Source organism: Lathyrus oleraceus, chromosome 5 (genome assembly GCF_024323335.1).
Source record: "Lathyrus oleraceus cultivar Zhongwan6 chromosome 5, CAAS_Psat_ZW6_1.0, whole genome shotgun sequence".
Taxonomy (NCBI): Eukaryota; Viridiplantae; Streptophyta; class Magnoliopsida; order Fabales; family Fabaceae; genus Lathyrus; species Lathyrus oleraceus.
Window position 1 is genome coordinate 559508942 of NC_066583.1, and position 16766 is coordinate 559525707.

Sequence of the window (16766 nt, forward strand, 5' to 3'; positions counted from 1 at the left end):
CTTTCCAAACTATCTTTCAAGGTGACTAATTCCTCCATGAGCTCTTGGTTTTCTTGTTCAAGCTGACTCATCCTTCTCCGGCGACTGGCTCGAGTATTGTACTGGTGATTCAATTTGACTATTGGAGGGAGAAGACACATGTAAGTTTCTTGAAATACAGGAACTTGTGCTTGAATAATGCATGATACAGATGCAAAACATGAGTTTTAATTTTTAAGAAACTCAATAATTTATTGCAAATATTATAGAGACAAAATTTGGTATAAGCTGAACAAAAACCTCTTTTTATTAAACAATTGAGAGATTACAAAGGATGAAATACAATTTCAATGATCCTAAACAATACAAGAGGAAAACATCTAAGTCTATGAGTCCTAAGGAATCTCATCTATAGAAGGTCCTGCTGTTAGTTGATGCTTCCTCTTCTGCCTCTTTAGCTGAGCATTTTCGACCATAAGCTTGTCGATGATTCCCTTCCAAGCACCTGAGGTGGGAGGTATGTTGGAGTACTCATGAAATGGTTGGACTTTAGAGATAAGTAAACCTTCTTGTTCCTCCTGTTTCTTCACAGCCTGTTGTTCCAGAATATGAATCAAATCATCCTTCTCCTTTAGCTGCTGCTCCATCTTCACCTTCTTATCATTCAAGACATGGTACTTGCCTTCCCAAGTGTCTCTTTCCAATTTCAACTTAGCCAAAATTTCTTGAAACTCTTTCATATTATCAATAGGAATGGTGTATGATGATGTTATAACATAAGGGAATGAGGTCTTATCAAGAGCATATGGCATCTTAAGTTCACTAGCTCTAGCACAAACCCATTGGGTGTAGAGCTCAAAAGTAACATAATTCTTTCTTCCTAATCGGTCTTTTCCTTTCCTGTGAATGTTGCGCCAAGCATGTATGATTTTATCCTTCAGACCGGAACTCTCTTCTTCGTTGAGGTAAAAGAAACCTGACAACAGAAGGTTATCGGGTTTATCTGCCATATGGTATCCTAATTGGCGTCTGGCAAGGATGGGGTTATAGTTAATTCCCCCATGTATACCAAGGAGAGGTACATGAGTAAATTCACCACAACTGTCAATAATTACTCCAACATCATAAGAGGGGTCATACTAATGTATATTCCCTTGATCAATGAACATGAACCTCTGAGATCATCTGAGCTTCTGCGGATTCTCCCTGAAGAGCCTGGATCTAGGTAAGTGAGAAATAAACCACTTATACATGAGAGGTACACAACAAGTAATGGTTCCACCACCTTTCTTAGTCCTGTGATGGATAGAATGGTAGGTATCTCCAAGTAATTTGGATACTGGGTTACCAATTAAGAAGATTCGTACAACATTAACATCCACAAAGTCATCAATATTTCGGAAGAGCATAATTCCATAAATGAGTAGAGCAAAAATGGCTTCAAAGGCATCTCTACTATCTGCTTCTACAAAGACAAAGGCTTTCTCCATCAGGAACCTAGAGGTTAGACCTAGAATCCCTCCTTTTTTAATGAAGTTGGCCTTTACAACAAACGTTTCTAGGTGAAGTGCTTCTCCAATAGATGTTGGTGTAAGGGTCTTCTCTGAACCACTGAATGGTAATTTGTCAGAGACTGGCAAACCAAACCAATAAGAGTATTCTTCTAAAGTAGGCATAAGCTGATAGTCTGGAAATGTGAAGCAATGGTAGAGTGGATCATAAAGTTGTACTAGGGTGTTGAGAACTCCATCTTCAACCTTGGTCTTCAAGATACCCATAAGTCTTCCATACTGAGCTCTGAAATCCTCTGGACTAACTATCATAGAACCAAGCTTCTTCAACTCTATTAAGTTAGGACTTTTGAAAGTGTATTTCTTGGTATTACTCCTTCCAAGTTCCATTTTACCTATCGATATTCGCAAAAGAAAACTAATGAGTTTCTTGTTTTTTATGTAAAAAGGTTTTTATGGATGCATGAATGCATGTTTCACAAATACGGGTTTAGGGTTTTGACATTAAGCATGGAGCCAAGGGTCTAACCATACCACAATGTATGAACTAAAAGGCTTATTTTGTACCTGTAGAATAAGGTTCTAAAGTGGTCCCCAGAGTCATAGATACATCTTTCGAATATTATTGGTTTAACGACTTGCTCGCAGACCAATAATATTCTCAAGAGAAACTCGTATGAGTGTAGCATCGCGTAACAATTACCTCAGATCTTACACCTGGATAATCTCCACACTACATCCTAAAAAGGATTAGAGGGGTTGAATGGGTTCTAAAGGTCCTCAGTTTCTTAGACTCCCAGGTCGAAGATAATAATGCCACTATGATTTACTCGCAACAACAAATATTACCATCAAAGGGGTCTCCACTGAGCGGGGTTATATCATATGTTAATCATGCTTAGGATTACTCCAGACATGTAACTTTGATTATACCACCATCCTATCTTATTTGTATTCTCTAATCCGGATTAGGATTTCCTCACCAATTATAGATCTCCATAATGAAACCCAAGCAAACATAGCAACACATAATAATAATAAACACATATAAACAATTTAAGTATCACCCACTTAATATTTATATGCAAAGCTAGAAGATTAAACTTAAGCTAAGCAAAAAGGGGAGGGGGGATTTTAAGGTACGGGGATGTGTTATGAAAAAGGAAGGTATTAGCACCCTAATCATCTGTAGTACTCTACAAGAACCTTTTAAATATACGTGTTTGGTTTAAAATTGTTTGCTATTTGATTGGGTAGATGAGAAAAAGAACATCTTTTTATTGTTTGATAATTTGGAAAGACATTGAATCTTATGCCTACGTACTCGTGAAGGATCAAAATCTCGTAGTTCGGGTGCAAAAGTAAGAAGGGATTTGTTGGGGTTGATTTTATGAGAAAGAGACAAATTTTCATCTTAAGGAGAAAACTCACTTTTAAACCACCACAAACATGTGGAAGATAGATCTTTTCATCAAATTGAAAATGGATCTCACTTGGATATAGAATCAACAAGTATGCCACATAACTCTTCCAAATGGAAAAGAATCAATATCAATCTCAACAATGTTATGGGGTAGGATATTTAAATCTCAACTAGGGATACCTCATATCTAATCCTTTTATGAAAAGTTTTTAAACATGGAAAAGTCAGAGTGGCAAAAGGGGTTAAATTAAGTTTGTGTTTTTTAGGTCTTATGAAAAGATCTTTGAATATGCTTAAGTGTTTTGAAGAACTTGATTAAGAAATAAAAGGGAAAACAATGACTTAAGTCAAAGTTTATTATGAAAGTGGTTATAAGAAGGAGAGAGAGAGAGAGAGAGAGAGAGAGAGAGAGAGAGAGAGAGAGAGAGAGAGAGAGAGAGAGAGAGAGAGAGAGAGAGAAACAGAGATAGAGAGAGATAAAATCCTAAGGTTTACATTGAGAGGAACCTAATATTGTATCTAGAAGTTTTTGGATTAAGGGGAAGCAAAGTTGTATAGAATGCATATGAACACACACATGCAAAATGACAATAATGTCATGATTCCTTTCCCTTGGATATGAACAATAACAAGGTTGAATATGCATTAACATTAAGGCACAAAATATGGCTAAATACAATGGCAATCACAAGGTGAGTGAGGTATGGATGACAATATTAAACATGATTTTTAGGCATTGAGATAAACATAAACAAGACATGGCGAAGTTTCACATAACATCACAAGACACAACATATGGATGGTGAATACAAAATCATATTTGACACAGTAAAAGCATTCATTGGTAAATGCAACATGAATCAATTTAGGTCAAACATGCATCACATTATAAGTCTTTACAAAATAACATTAAACTTGAATCAAAGTTCATGATCAGACCAAACTTAAGTGGAAACCTAATCATCTCCTAACCATTCATTCAAACATGTTTTTTAAGGTGAATCAATTGATACATTGTATGAAGATAATCAAGTTCAAACATGTTAAGGATAACAATCAACATTTAAAAGAGTGTGCTTTAATGATACAAACTTTCAACATCAAGAACAAACAAGACATAAGCCAAAAGAATCAATTAGGAGCCTTTAAAAACACTTAAAAAAATATGTTTTCCATCCAATCAAAAGTGGTGAAATAAATAATATTTTTGGGATTTTTTTGGTGTCATCATAAAATAGACATTCTCATGAACACAAGGAAAAAATAATGGATAAAAAATGTTAAGGGATCACGAAGTTATGGATATTTGAAGTTATGAAGAAAAATGAACATTTAACAAGTGAGAAAAAATAAACATTACACTACTGAGGTTCAAACCCACGCCTAAAGACTTAACCAACCAGTGTTTTACCACTGGGGCGCAATGCCAATTCATGTATTAAGTTACATCAATTAAAATATATATTAAAGTCACTTTAAAATTTTAAAAACGGCTCCAAACTTCATCTTCCTCATTCATCCCGTAGTCCATCATTTCCACCATTTTCACTTAATGTCAAAACTCTAACTCTAAATTCTTAACGAAATCAAAAGTTGTAAAGAACAAAATTACTTAGAATTTCGCAAGAATCTAATGGTACTCACCAATTTCATTTATTTTTCATAAATATCCAAAAATCAAACAAAATGCATATGAACCCTAAAAATTGAATTTAAAATTAAATTCCAAACATCACTGATTAAGACCAATGATCATAGGGGTTTTGTTCCTCACATCTTGGCAAGTGAAATGGTAACAAGAATGATGCAAAATGGTGCCTTAAATCATAAATTGCAGAAATGAATACATACCTCAAAAATGAAAATCATGTTTTGAAATAGGGGTATTCCATGTGATTTTATGATTTGAACAACTTCCTTCCACCTAAAGGAAGGTGTTTGAATGCATGGCTTGAGCTGAGAGTGATTGGTTTTTCATTTCTAACTCAAGTTGCAAGCTATGAAAATGTGATTTGGAAGATGATGATAGGGATGTTACAGAAGTTTTTCAAGTGTTTGGACAACTTCTAATGGATGTTTAGAAGTTGTTTGAAGTGTTGGTTTGGAGAAAACACAAGCATAATGGAATTTGGAAGTTTGGGGTTTGGAGAATTTGCTACAATGAAGTTTTTGTGCCAATTCTGGTGTATTAAGTTATAAGGCTTGTATCTCTATTTATAGAGGCTCCATATAATTCATGTAACTTGCAGAAATCAATCTTGGTTCAATTGGAATGCTAGTTTGGTGACTTTGGTTTCATTTTGCACAAAAATGCATAATGGATCATGATGAGACAGTGGAGTGAAATGAGGAGTTTAGAGGTACTTTTCTTGAGGTTTAGGATATTGCTTCTGGTTTAGAGGTTAAGTGTGATCAGAAGAATCAAGTTGGAAGCTCAATGCAAGAGTGGTTGGAAAAGTTGGCCTTTATCAAAATGGATATGAAGCTTTTTGCAAAGCCTTCCAAATATGGCATCAAGAATTGGTCAATGGATCAACCCCTTGTGTAATGCACCAATGGTTTATGTAATCTTCTTATTAAGGTGAGATTTAGAAGCAAGATATCCTTCAAATTAAGATTATGTAGCTTTGGCCCAAGGTTGAATGATGAACTTGTCATGAAAATGACCCAAAATTCAGATTTGGAGAGCCAACTTCATCTCTTCGAAACTCCTTGCTCAAATATGATAATTTCATGCTATTTTACTTTTTGGAAAGATAATACCATAATCTAAAACTTTAATGTTGGGAGTTTTCCTTGAATAAATTTGTATCATGGTTAAAAGTGATGATCAAGTAAGCCATATTTTGAAGGCAGATTTGGTTGAAATTTTTTCTAAGTGTTTCAATTTTATGGTACCAACTTCATGGCTTCATAACTTAAAATCCTTGCATTTTTTGGGAATCAATAATCAATTAAAAATTTGAAGTATGAAGTAATACCTTTAATATGATCATTGGAGCAAAGAAAATGGTGGCTTGGATCACAAGTTATGGCATTGGAAAGATGGGTACTTGAACATGTATTTTTTTCATAACTTACAAAAGTTTACAAAACCAAATCTTGCCCTTTTTGGAAGTAACCTCCAATTTATTGTATTTTCTTGATCAAATTCATCCATCAACCATATTTTCATGATCCTTGAGTTGAGAAGTCCATGGTTGACCAAAAATGTCAAAAGTCAAACTTTGACTTTGCCTTAGGTAACTTTGTATCAGATGAATCCAATTCTTGCAATCTTTAATGAATGGGACCTCTTTGGCATATTGGATGATGTGAGTAGATCACTTATGATGTATTTTAAGTATTTGAACCATACTTTAATCTTTGGGATCATGCGTTGGCTAAAAAGTCAAACATTTGACTTTGGGTCAAAACTTTAGTTGAGGGTATCAAATGGACTATGTCCTTGATGAATTTGAGGTGGAATGATCTTGAAATTGATTCTTGTTGATGGAAGTCACTTGATAACTTGGGAAGGATTAGGAATTTGAAATTTTGAAACTCATGCCAAGTCTTGATTGATCAATCTTTGAAAGCTCTTTGTGCAAAACTCTAGCTTAAGATAAACAAAGTAGAAAATCTATTTGTAGTTTCAATAGGTTAGTAATGCAAAGATGCTAGATGTCATGCAAATGATACAAATGATGGTGGCATATTAGGGTTGAAAATTAGGGTATGAAAGATAGGCTCGTGGATAATCGTGGCAATTTGCGTTTCGCACGTTGGGTTGGAACGAGACCCACACCCCGACTAGGTTCACTTGGAAGTACTTTTGTCATGCGAGAATTTGCTACGACAGGGTATTTTCATTTGGATCAATGACTCTGGGGACCATTTAGGGAATACCTTTTGAAGATTATAACCTACATGTGAGGGGATATTATGTTTTTCTGCGGGAAACCAAGACCCTACATACCTCGATCTTCATGTATATGTCGTACCTTTGAACTCGTATCGAGAAGTATACATAGACTATCCAGAATATGTTGTACTTTTAACGTACATTATTGTGTACCATTATTGCATCATTGTATGTATGCCAAAGTTTTAAACCTGAATTGTAGCATCGTCAGAACCTTTGAATCTGTGATCTTGCATCTCATTTCATCACATCATCAAGAAATTGATTTAGCATATGCATTTCCCCGAGAACAAAAATCCTTTTTGCATAAATTCATGCATCATTTTGCATATCATAAAACAAAACAAAGAACCTCATACCACCTCTCGTTTTTGAACATCTAGTTGATTACCCGACATACATTTTGAACTAGAAACATGTGTCAAACCACTATGGAAGAACATCAGCGAGGCCATGAACTATTGACGGAGGAGGTTAACCACCTGAAGACCCAGATGTGACTGGTTATGAAAATACTACAAGAACTATTGAGAAGGGAAGGTAATGCCACACCATCTATCATAGCAGAAGTGGTCACTTCTATGCATCTGCTTGGCTCCATTTCATGTCCTGAGTTGCCTCAGGGATATCATCCACAACTCGGACTTCCAAGGCCCCCCTATCAACATCTATTGCATGTTCCACAACCAAGGAATCAAGCGCAGAATCAGAATTAGTATCCAAATTAGCAGCAAAACCATGCTCAGCAAGGCCAGAAAAGACCAAGGAGGCCAGAGAGACAGCTTGAACTTGTTCCTATGTCATACGGTGGACTTCTATCTCTTTTGCTCAATGGATCATTGGTTTCATCTAAGGGAGGCTAAGCCTCCTCCAACACCTCTTTCTCCAGGCTATGATATGAATGTTAGGTATGAGTTCCACTTTGGATCATTGGTACAAGACCTGATCGACTTAAAGTCTATCTCATTCACACCAAATGGCCCAAACATATTGAACAATCCCATGCCTTTATAGGCAGGAACATCTGCAATGCCATAAATGGTACAAGTGGAAGCAATGATAGATTCGAAGAGGTTGCATTTGTAGTAAGAGTTTGGAATGGACCCATAGGGACTATTACATCAACTCCTGCGATCATAATAACGCAAATCTATGGATGGGAAATAAGGCTAATCACGCCAGCAATCATTAGGTTGTTCAATCATTTTTATTTGTAATTTTCTTGTTTTTCATTATAATATTCACTTGTAAAACTTGTTTGTTTTCAATTGATAACAATAATGAAATGAATATGCATGTTTTGAATTAATCCATTCATGTTCACTAATATTTTATTCATCGGTATCAAAATTTTGTCTAAGCAAAAATCAAAAGGGGAATGATGAAATTGAAACACACGACATCCCTACATGTATGCTTTTGAATAAACACTTGTTGAGGATGTAAGTTATTGCTTCAATCCCCAAACATCGGAGGTATAAGGAAGATAATCCCTTGTCAACCCCTTCGAGCCTAGAAGTAGGAGTTTATTTTTGTACAGAAAAACCCTCAATCTTAACTAGGGTCAGGGTAGTTTTCAGTTAGTTTGACCATGGGTTCAAATTTCAAAAGACAAAAAAGAAGTGTCATGTTTGAGGATCAACCACATCGTATCCCTCACCAACAAAAGGAGCGAGGCAGTCATAACCCTTTCAAACCAAACGAACAAATGCCACACAATTCGTTCTAGAAAAAAGAGAAACTTAAAAGAAAATAAAAAGAAATAGAAAGCCTGCTAAGTCAAAACTTGAAAACAAGTGGCTCAGGAAAAAATTAGGGCATCCCGGTGGATTGCAAACTCAAAAGGTCAGTCCAAGCAAAAATTGGGGAAAGAAAAAAATGAGTGCTTGTCACTCCAGAAACCTCATTGGTTCCTTTACCATTACTTCTACCATTCAAAACCCTTTTGAAAAGTGAATGCTTGTGTCGAATTTGCTGAATGTAGGACTGGAGAACTTTAACGAGAATGAGTGGGTTAAAATAAATTTTTGAGCCATAAATCCTTTGTTTCTAAAACCGTGAACCATGTCATGTTACAATCCTCAAAAGACCTAATTGAAGCTGGGTTTATTTAGAAAGTATACTACAGTAGGATCGTATGAAAACTGACTCCTAAAGTTTTTTCTTATCATTTGTGTTGGTATTGATATGGCATTCTAACTAGTGATTCATTCATTATATGTCATTATTCTAGTGAACAAGCTTGGATTTAAAAACTGACATAACATAGCGTTAGAATTATCATTTTCTAAATGAACATTTTTTCTTACGAATAAGCACTTGACATCAAGAAAGTTTCCACAATGAACCTGAATTGAGAAGCTCTATCCAACAAAGGGGCATGATGGATGGAGACTCCATTGAGCTAAAAGGCAAGCCACTTCAAGATCCAGTCAATCCGGGGAAACATTGAACTTTTAAAACCATCACAAAGGTCATCATCATGCATTAATCATGTCGCTTCTCTAATGCATATCATTCATCTATCATAACATGAAGCCTCTCCCTAAAAGGAAAAACTAAAGCCCAACCTGCTTGGCATCCTCTAAAGCCTAACCTGCATGATACCTCTAAAGCCCAACCTTCTTTGCATCCTCTAAAGCACAACATGCTTGGCACATCTAAAGACCAACCTTCTTGGAACTTCAAAATCCCAACTTAGCTCGGCCTCTCTATAAAGCCCAACCTCACTTGGTATACCATAAAGCCCAATTCCGTTGGCACCTCTCCAAAGTCCAACCCCATTTGGCACCTTTTTTAAAGCCCAATCATACTTGACACTCGTATAAAGCTTTTCAAGCCTAAACTTTTTGTTTAGCCCTTTTTATGCTTTAAGCCCAACCATGTTGTTTGGCTAACTCCCCGGGAAGAGCCTAAACTTTTTGTTTAGCCCTCTCTACCTTGTAAGTCCAAACTAGTTTTTTTGGCTATTCCCAACAAAAGCCTAAACTTTTTGTTTAGCCCTATCTCCCATTTAAAATCCCAAATTATGTTCATTTGGCCCTTAATATCCATAAAGGCCAAATCTTGTTGAATTTGTCCCTTCTTCTCCAGCTAGCCCAAATTGTGTTAATTTGGCCCTTCATATCCATAAAGCCCAAATCTTGTTGAATTTGACCCTTCTTCTCGAGCCAGCCCAAATTGTATTAATTTGGCCATTCATATCCATAAAACCCAAATTGTGTTAATTTGGCCCTTCTTTTCCATCCAATCCAAATTGCATTAATTTGGCCCTTCATATCCATAAAGCCCAAATCTTGTTGAATTTGGCCCTTCTTCTCCAACCAACCTAAATTGTGTTAATTTGTCCCTTCATATCCATAAAGTCCAAATTTTGTTGAATTTGACCCTTCTTTTCTAGCCAGCCCAAATTGTGTTAATTTGGCCCTTCATATCCATAAAGCCCAAATCTTGTTGAATTTGACCATTCTTCTCCAGCCAACCCAAATTGTGTTAATATGGCCCTTCATATCCATAAAACCCAAATCTTGTTGAATTTGGCCCTTCTTCTCCAGTCAACCCAAATTTTATTAATTTGGCCCTTCATAACCATCAAGCCCAAATTTTGTTAATTTGGCCCTTCATAACCATCAAGCCCGAATTTTGTTAATTTGACCCTTCATTTCCATCAAAGTCCAAATATTTTGTTTGGCCATTCCCAGTAAAAGCCTAAACTTTTTGTTTAGCCCTATCTCTCGTTTAAAATCCCAAATTGTGTTAATTTGTCCCTTCTTATCCATAAAGCCCAAATGTGTTAATTTGACCCTTCTTCTCCAACTAGACTAAACTCTGTGTTTAGCCCTTCATATTCATAAAGCCCAAATCATATTGAATTTGGTCATTCTTCTCCGGTCAACCCAAATTTTGTTGATTTGGCCCTTCATAACCATCAAGCTCAAATTTTGTTAATTTGGCCCTTCATTTCCATCAAAGTCCAAATATTTGTTTGGCCATTTCCTCTTTAAGCCTAAACTTCGTTTAGCCATCTTCCTTGAAGCCCAAACTCCGTTTGGCCCCCATTTACATAAAGCCTAATATTTATTTATCCTTTTCCACTAAAGCCCAATCTTTATTGGTTGTCCTTCAAAGCCCAATCCTTGTTTGCCTCCTCAAAAAAAATTGACCTTGGTTGAATCCCTACGAAAGTCCTAATTGGTATTCCCAACAGGGATTTCCTAAAGTGTCTCCTCTTTACTCACCGTTTGTAAGTCCTCGATGCTTGTTGCACGAGAAGATTATCCTTGTCAAAACTTTGCATCTTGAGCACAAAATAAGGGACCAGATGAATGACCTACTCCCTTCTCGGTTATTTTGAGACACCTGACGTATGTTTGGCAAGTTTAAAGTGATTGCCACATTTCGAGAACTTCACCCCTTCCGTTGTGAGGTTTTCCTACCTACTCAAAAGTCCTCATTTGACAAAACATGTTAAAGCCCAATTCCAGCCTGGCAAATCTCTTGAAAGCCCAATTCTTATCTAATAGATCTCTTCAAAGCCCAATTCCTATCTAGCAAACCTCTTTAAAGCCTAGTTTCTGTCTGGAAAATCTCTTCAATGCCCAGTCCCAGTCTGGACAATCATCCCAACCCTAGCAAAGTCGTCAATCACTCCAAAGCCCAGGTCCCGTCTGGAAAACCATTTTCAAAACATTTTACAAATCTTTTCGCAAGTATCATCTACCTTTTTGTAGCAGAAAATCTTGTCACCACTCACCAATACTCTCCAAAACTTGTTAGTGGAGGCAAAAACAAAAATCAAGCATAATATACTGCATACATAACATTGCATACATCATGCATGACTATCATTTCTGTCACGACTTCCACATTTCCCCACAAACATTTTAGCTAATACCCAACATATGACCCTATACAAAAGCCAGTTCTTCATTCCATATCCCCAGTAAAAAATTGCTTAATACTTTTACCTCACATTGCATTCATTCATTCTCAACGATTTTTTTTGGATATTCTAGTATTTAATCCTCTCCTACCGCGAATGTCTGAAAGTAGTTCATATTCATACCTTCAGGTCTGAGAAGATTAAATAGGAGAATCTTTTATAACCTAAAACTTGCCCTACGTTTCACAATCGTTGTCTGGATCATGTCTCTAATTCATGTGCATACATTCATACTTAATCAGTTCATTTGCATCAGCATTTTTCAAATAAGAGGACAAACATCATGGATTCAAGGTGTTTGTGTTTATACTTGTTGAAAAGTTAGGGTTTCCCAAGTATATCTTAAGGTGTGCTAAACCAAGACCCAAAGACCCTAATTTCTTAGTTTATAATTATTTTAACCCTTGTGTGTGCATTTAGGGTTGAGAATTCATAAAGATTATATTGTCAATTATGAGGGATTCATTTTTTTGATTAAGGTTCATTCAAGGCTTTACAAATTCATTGTCGTAATTGCTTGATTGAGGTTCATTTGTTCAAGTCCATTTCAATTCCATGGAAAGATCCATATCATTCATTCAAATCCATTTCAATAGCATGGCAAAGTTCATTTTTGGAAGTTCATTCTTCAAATTGAAAATCAAGTTTTGGGAGGGAAAGCATGTTACTTAGAATACAAGTTTCATTTTCACCATACATGTTTCATTCAAAATCCATTTTCATTTCAAAACCCAAGCATTACATCATAAGTCATTACATAAAAAAACATATTGACCTAGGTTGACTTTTGGTCAACTATTTACTTTTTGAACAACCAATTGACCAAAGTCAACTGACTAAGTTTCTAACTATCCTAACTCTAATTCCGGTCTTAATTATCCCACAAGCCATCCCATTCATTTGAGTCCCCAAGACCTTCATTTATTCTTGATTTTTCATGTTTGTCCATGAACCATGCTTTGACTTTATTACCAAAGTTGCATCCTCCAAGCCTTGATATGATAAAACCTGCAGAATTAATGCACAAACAGTTCATAATAGGGGTGGCAAACGGGCACGCCCGCCCCGTTTAGGCCCGCCCCGCAAAAGCCCACAAAAAAACGGGGCGGGGCGGGGCGGTCATAGTTGAGGATGCGGGCCTAAAACTTAGACCCGCCCCGCAAAAAAGTGAGGGCAGGGCGGGGAAAGCCCGCGGGCACTGCACTCTTTAAGCCTAAAAATGCAAAAATTTATGTAAATACACGTGCCCGCGAAAAAAACGGGGTGGGGCAGGGCGGACACATTTGAGGGTGAGGGCCTAAATCCTTGGCCCGCCCCGCACAAAAGTGCGGGAAAAACCGGCATGCCCCGCGGGCCGAGCCCGTTTTGCCACCCCTAGTTCATACCATGATTCATAACTGCAATGCAATGCATCACAATATCATAAACCATAATAGTCCATGGCAATACAATCAAGTGTACTTCAAACATGACAAACCATATATCATTCTAAGACCAATCCAAATTCAAGCCATATATCATTCTAACACCAATTCAAATTCAAACATATTTTAACCTTCACTTCACATTACTAACAGACTTCCTTAATATTCAACTTCATATTCCTAATACACTAGCTATAGCCAACAGTCATAACAGAAATTAGTTCTAGCAGACTAACAACTAACATTAAAACCTCAAATTAGCTTCAATCACTAAAAGAATAAAACAACAACACATTCATTTAACGAGAAATCAATCCAACAGGTTTTAACCTAACTGCAACTAACATTAACATATGAAATTCACTTAACAGAAATTGCATAAGCTAACATGAACACATTCCACAAATTGGAACTGACTTATGATTTCTCTTTTTAAACTAAATGGTATGGCTCTTAGCGGTTCAGTACATACAATCATCAATTTAGTGAATTAACTCTTAATCAATTACACTTGCAGGCCTGTATTTTATTAGACATCATTCTTTCACCAGCATCGACAGATTCACATAGCAATTTTTAACCTAACTAATGCTTTTTTCCCCTTAATAGAGCTTAGAAGTTTAATTGATTCTAAACTAACCTACTACACTAACTTTTCATTTGAATTATGCTAACCTAACAATCTAACTGATTTACTGAATACATAACAGAGTTTACACAAACATGTCAACAAATTCATTTGAAACACAAACTAACCAACTTGGTAGTGATAATAAAAATACTAACTAACAACTTAACAGAAGCTTTCCTATAACTAAATTTTCATTCAAAGTTAACTAATTGCAAACCTAATTACCTTTTAACAGAAACGAAACCTTTATTAACTCTCACGAATCCTTAGAACTAACAGTGTGATCATAGATAACCGTTTTTCACCTGATTCAGATTAACATAGTTAATCTCAGTTAATCTTCAACCTCTAAAAATATAATCATTCACCAATCATTGCAAATCATGAATCATCATTTTTTACTAACTCCTAAAACCTCAAAGTTCTCTCATCATCATTCTCTTTGAGAATCTCTCTCAATCATCCACAACCCTCATCATACACTCATCTCATTGTTGTTAGAGCTTCAATGTTTGAAGGTCTAAATGGCTGAGCTAAGAACCTCTCCTATTCACTAGGTTCACACAACAACAACATAACAACTCCACAAATCCTACATGCTATAGATGTGAAGAAGAAGAAAGAATCAACATCACAAGTACCTGGATATTATCTGGATTTCGTTCTTCGCTTCATCGTCTCCACCTTTGAATTCAACACTCACAGAGGAACTTTTCCTCCTTGTAGGTAGGAATTGACATCTAATTTGCTTCATTTCAATCACAGTCATGTAGTTTCTGGTCCAAGGAATTAAAGCCCTAACGGTGTAGGCTCTAACTCCTTTTTTGCTTTGTTTAATTTTGACTTAGGAGGTTAGGGTTCTTAAATAACTTGTTTCGGTTTAGTTAATAGAGTGGAAATTGGGAGAAATCGAGGTTGAATTAGGGACGACGAGGTTGACATGAAGAGTTTGACATGAAGTTTTTTTTATTTGAGTCTCCTTCGTCGCCGGTGATGAATTCCGGCGCGGCGGAGTTCATTTCAGGTTAACATTTTGTGAGGAATCCTTAATGATTGTGAAGTGATCTTGTGAACACATGGGAGTGATATGTGAGGATACTGACCCCTCTCCTTGATTTCGCTTTGTTTTGGGTGAATCCTTGGGCCTTTGGCCCAAGCCATTTTACTCAATGCACCTCTGAATTCTGCCCATTGGGCCATGCACCCTGGGATTTATGTACCCCTACTGTGATGTGTGCCTTTAGGCTACTTTGATAACTAAATCCTTTTATGTGTGTCTGTTCCCCCTGTCTAGGCAAGTGTTCAAAAGTCTTTTAAACACTTGACGAGACTAGTCCTCTATACCGGAGCTGCATTGGATTTTTCAAGACAAACCACTCAAGACTTCACACTCAAGTCAATACAAGTTAGAAAAACATTTCATATATACTGGAGACCGGATTATTTTTCAAGTACGACAAAGGTTCTTCTTCAACATTTGTCGGTTATGATGCAAATTGCACACCACGAGCCTTAAGTAGTAGAGAAGGGGTGACAAAGAGCATTCATATCCTTATTCTGAATATCTTTGGGTACGGGATGAATGATCCATTTTCTCAGAGTATTCACCTCTAATCATAGAATTTAATGCAATTTAAATCAGATAATTGACAAGTCATCTTCCACACAGACAATGCAAGTAGACTGGATATCAAGATTTTGGCCTTTAGGACCTTCTTCCTTTTATTTTCTTGTCCATATAAGACTAAAATAATTTTTGTAAATAAACTCAAAAACACTTAAAAATACGATCTGAGTTGTACGCCACGAGCCTTAAGCAGTAGAGAAGGGGTGAGAAGGAGCATTCCTATCCTTATTCTGAATATCTTTGGGTACGACACGAATGACCCAGTTGCTCAGAGTAATCACCTCTACTCATAGAATTTAGTGCAATTCAAATCAAGATATTGCTTTTAAATCTAAAAGCAAACTCAACTAATCAAATTTATTTTTCGCCTTAGGGCATCATTTCAAACCTTTTCAGAATGGACATGTTACTTCCATTCTACCACGAACGACAATTAAGCCTCTCATGCGCGAGCATACAAGTAATGTTTAACTTCTAGAATGTGACCCAAGCGCATTCATTCTACCACAAACAAAAAAACGCTTAAGTCTCCCATGCGCGAGCCTATAGGCAACATTTAACTACTAGAACACGATCATTAACACTACTCACAAAAAACAACCAACGCATCTGTATTTTCTACCACGAACTACGGAGCTCAGATTTACCTCGTTTTTGAGGTTTATCTTCCTCAAGTTTAATCTCGTGACTTCTCAAATAACTAACAAGTTCTTTAAGACTGATACTATTAAGATCATTTTCCATCTTCAAAGCATCTACCATAGGTCTCCATTTTTTAGGGAGACTTCTGATTATCTTTTTGACATGGTCAACGGTAGAGTATCCTTTGTCCAAAACTTTCAGTCCTGCAACAAGCATATAGAATCTTGAGAATATAGTCTCAAAGGTTTCATTATCTTCCATTATGAATGCTTCGAAGTTCTAGATTAAGGCCAAAGCCTTTGTCTCCTTTACTTGATCATTCCCCTCATGAGTCATGCTCAGAGAGTCAAATATGGATTTGGCAGAATCTTTGTTTGTTATCTTCTTATACTCAGTATTAGAGATAACATTTAGCAATATAATTCTGGCCTTATGACGATTTTTGAAATCTTTCTTTTGTTGATCTGTCATAACACTTCTTGCTATATTATTTCCTTCAGCATTAACTGGGTGAACATAGCCATCGACTATAAGATCCCAGAGATCAACATCGTATCCAAGAAAGAAACTTCTGATCATATCTTTCCAATAATCAAATTTCTCACCATCAAATATTGGTGGTTTAACACTGTAGTGGTCTCTTTCATTATTGTTAACAATGTTAGCAGCGTTAGCAACAACCA

The 16766-nt window shown here is 36.4% G+C and overlaps 1 protein-coding gene and 1 long non-coding RNA gene across 2 annotated transcripts; both read right to left on the reverse strand.

Annotated features, from left to right (window-relative positions):
- Nucleotides 1-374: 374 nt before the first annotated feature.
- On the reverse strand, nt 375-1880 carry LOC127082062 (uncharacterized). Its single transcript, XM_051022284.1, has 2 exons — nt 1231-1880; nt 375-1080 (listed from the first exon to the last, which is right to left on the reverse strand). The coding sequence occupies exons 1-2, from the start codon at nt 1878-1880 to the stop codon at nt 375-377; spliced, it is 1356 nt and encodes a 451-aa protein (XP_050878241.1).
- A 10579-nt stretch (nt 1881-12459) lies between these two features.
- On the reverse strand, nt 12460-14929 carry LOC127086396 (uncharacterized). The gene is made up of 2 exons (XR_007789470.1): nt 14456-14929; nt 12460-12767 (listed from the first exon to the last, which is right to left on the reverse strand). It is a non-coding gene; the product is annotated as an uncharacterized LOC127086396 (long non-coding RNA).
- Nucleotides 14930-16766: the final 1837 nt, after the last annotated feature.

Bases quoted from the DNA above. Each gene is read 5' to 3' on its own strand.
- LOC127082062 (XM_051022284.1), bottom strand. From the start codon at position 1,880: ATGGAACTTGGAAGGAGTAATACCAAGAAATACACTTTCAAAAGTCCT. The intron at 1,081-1,230 runs GTATAAGTGGTT...AATTATTGACAG, and splicing joins ACTTGTTGTGTACCTCTCAT to TTGTGGTGAATTTACTCATG.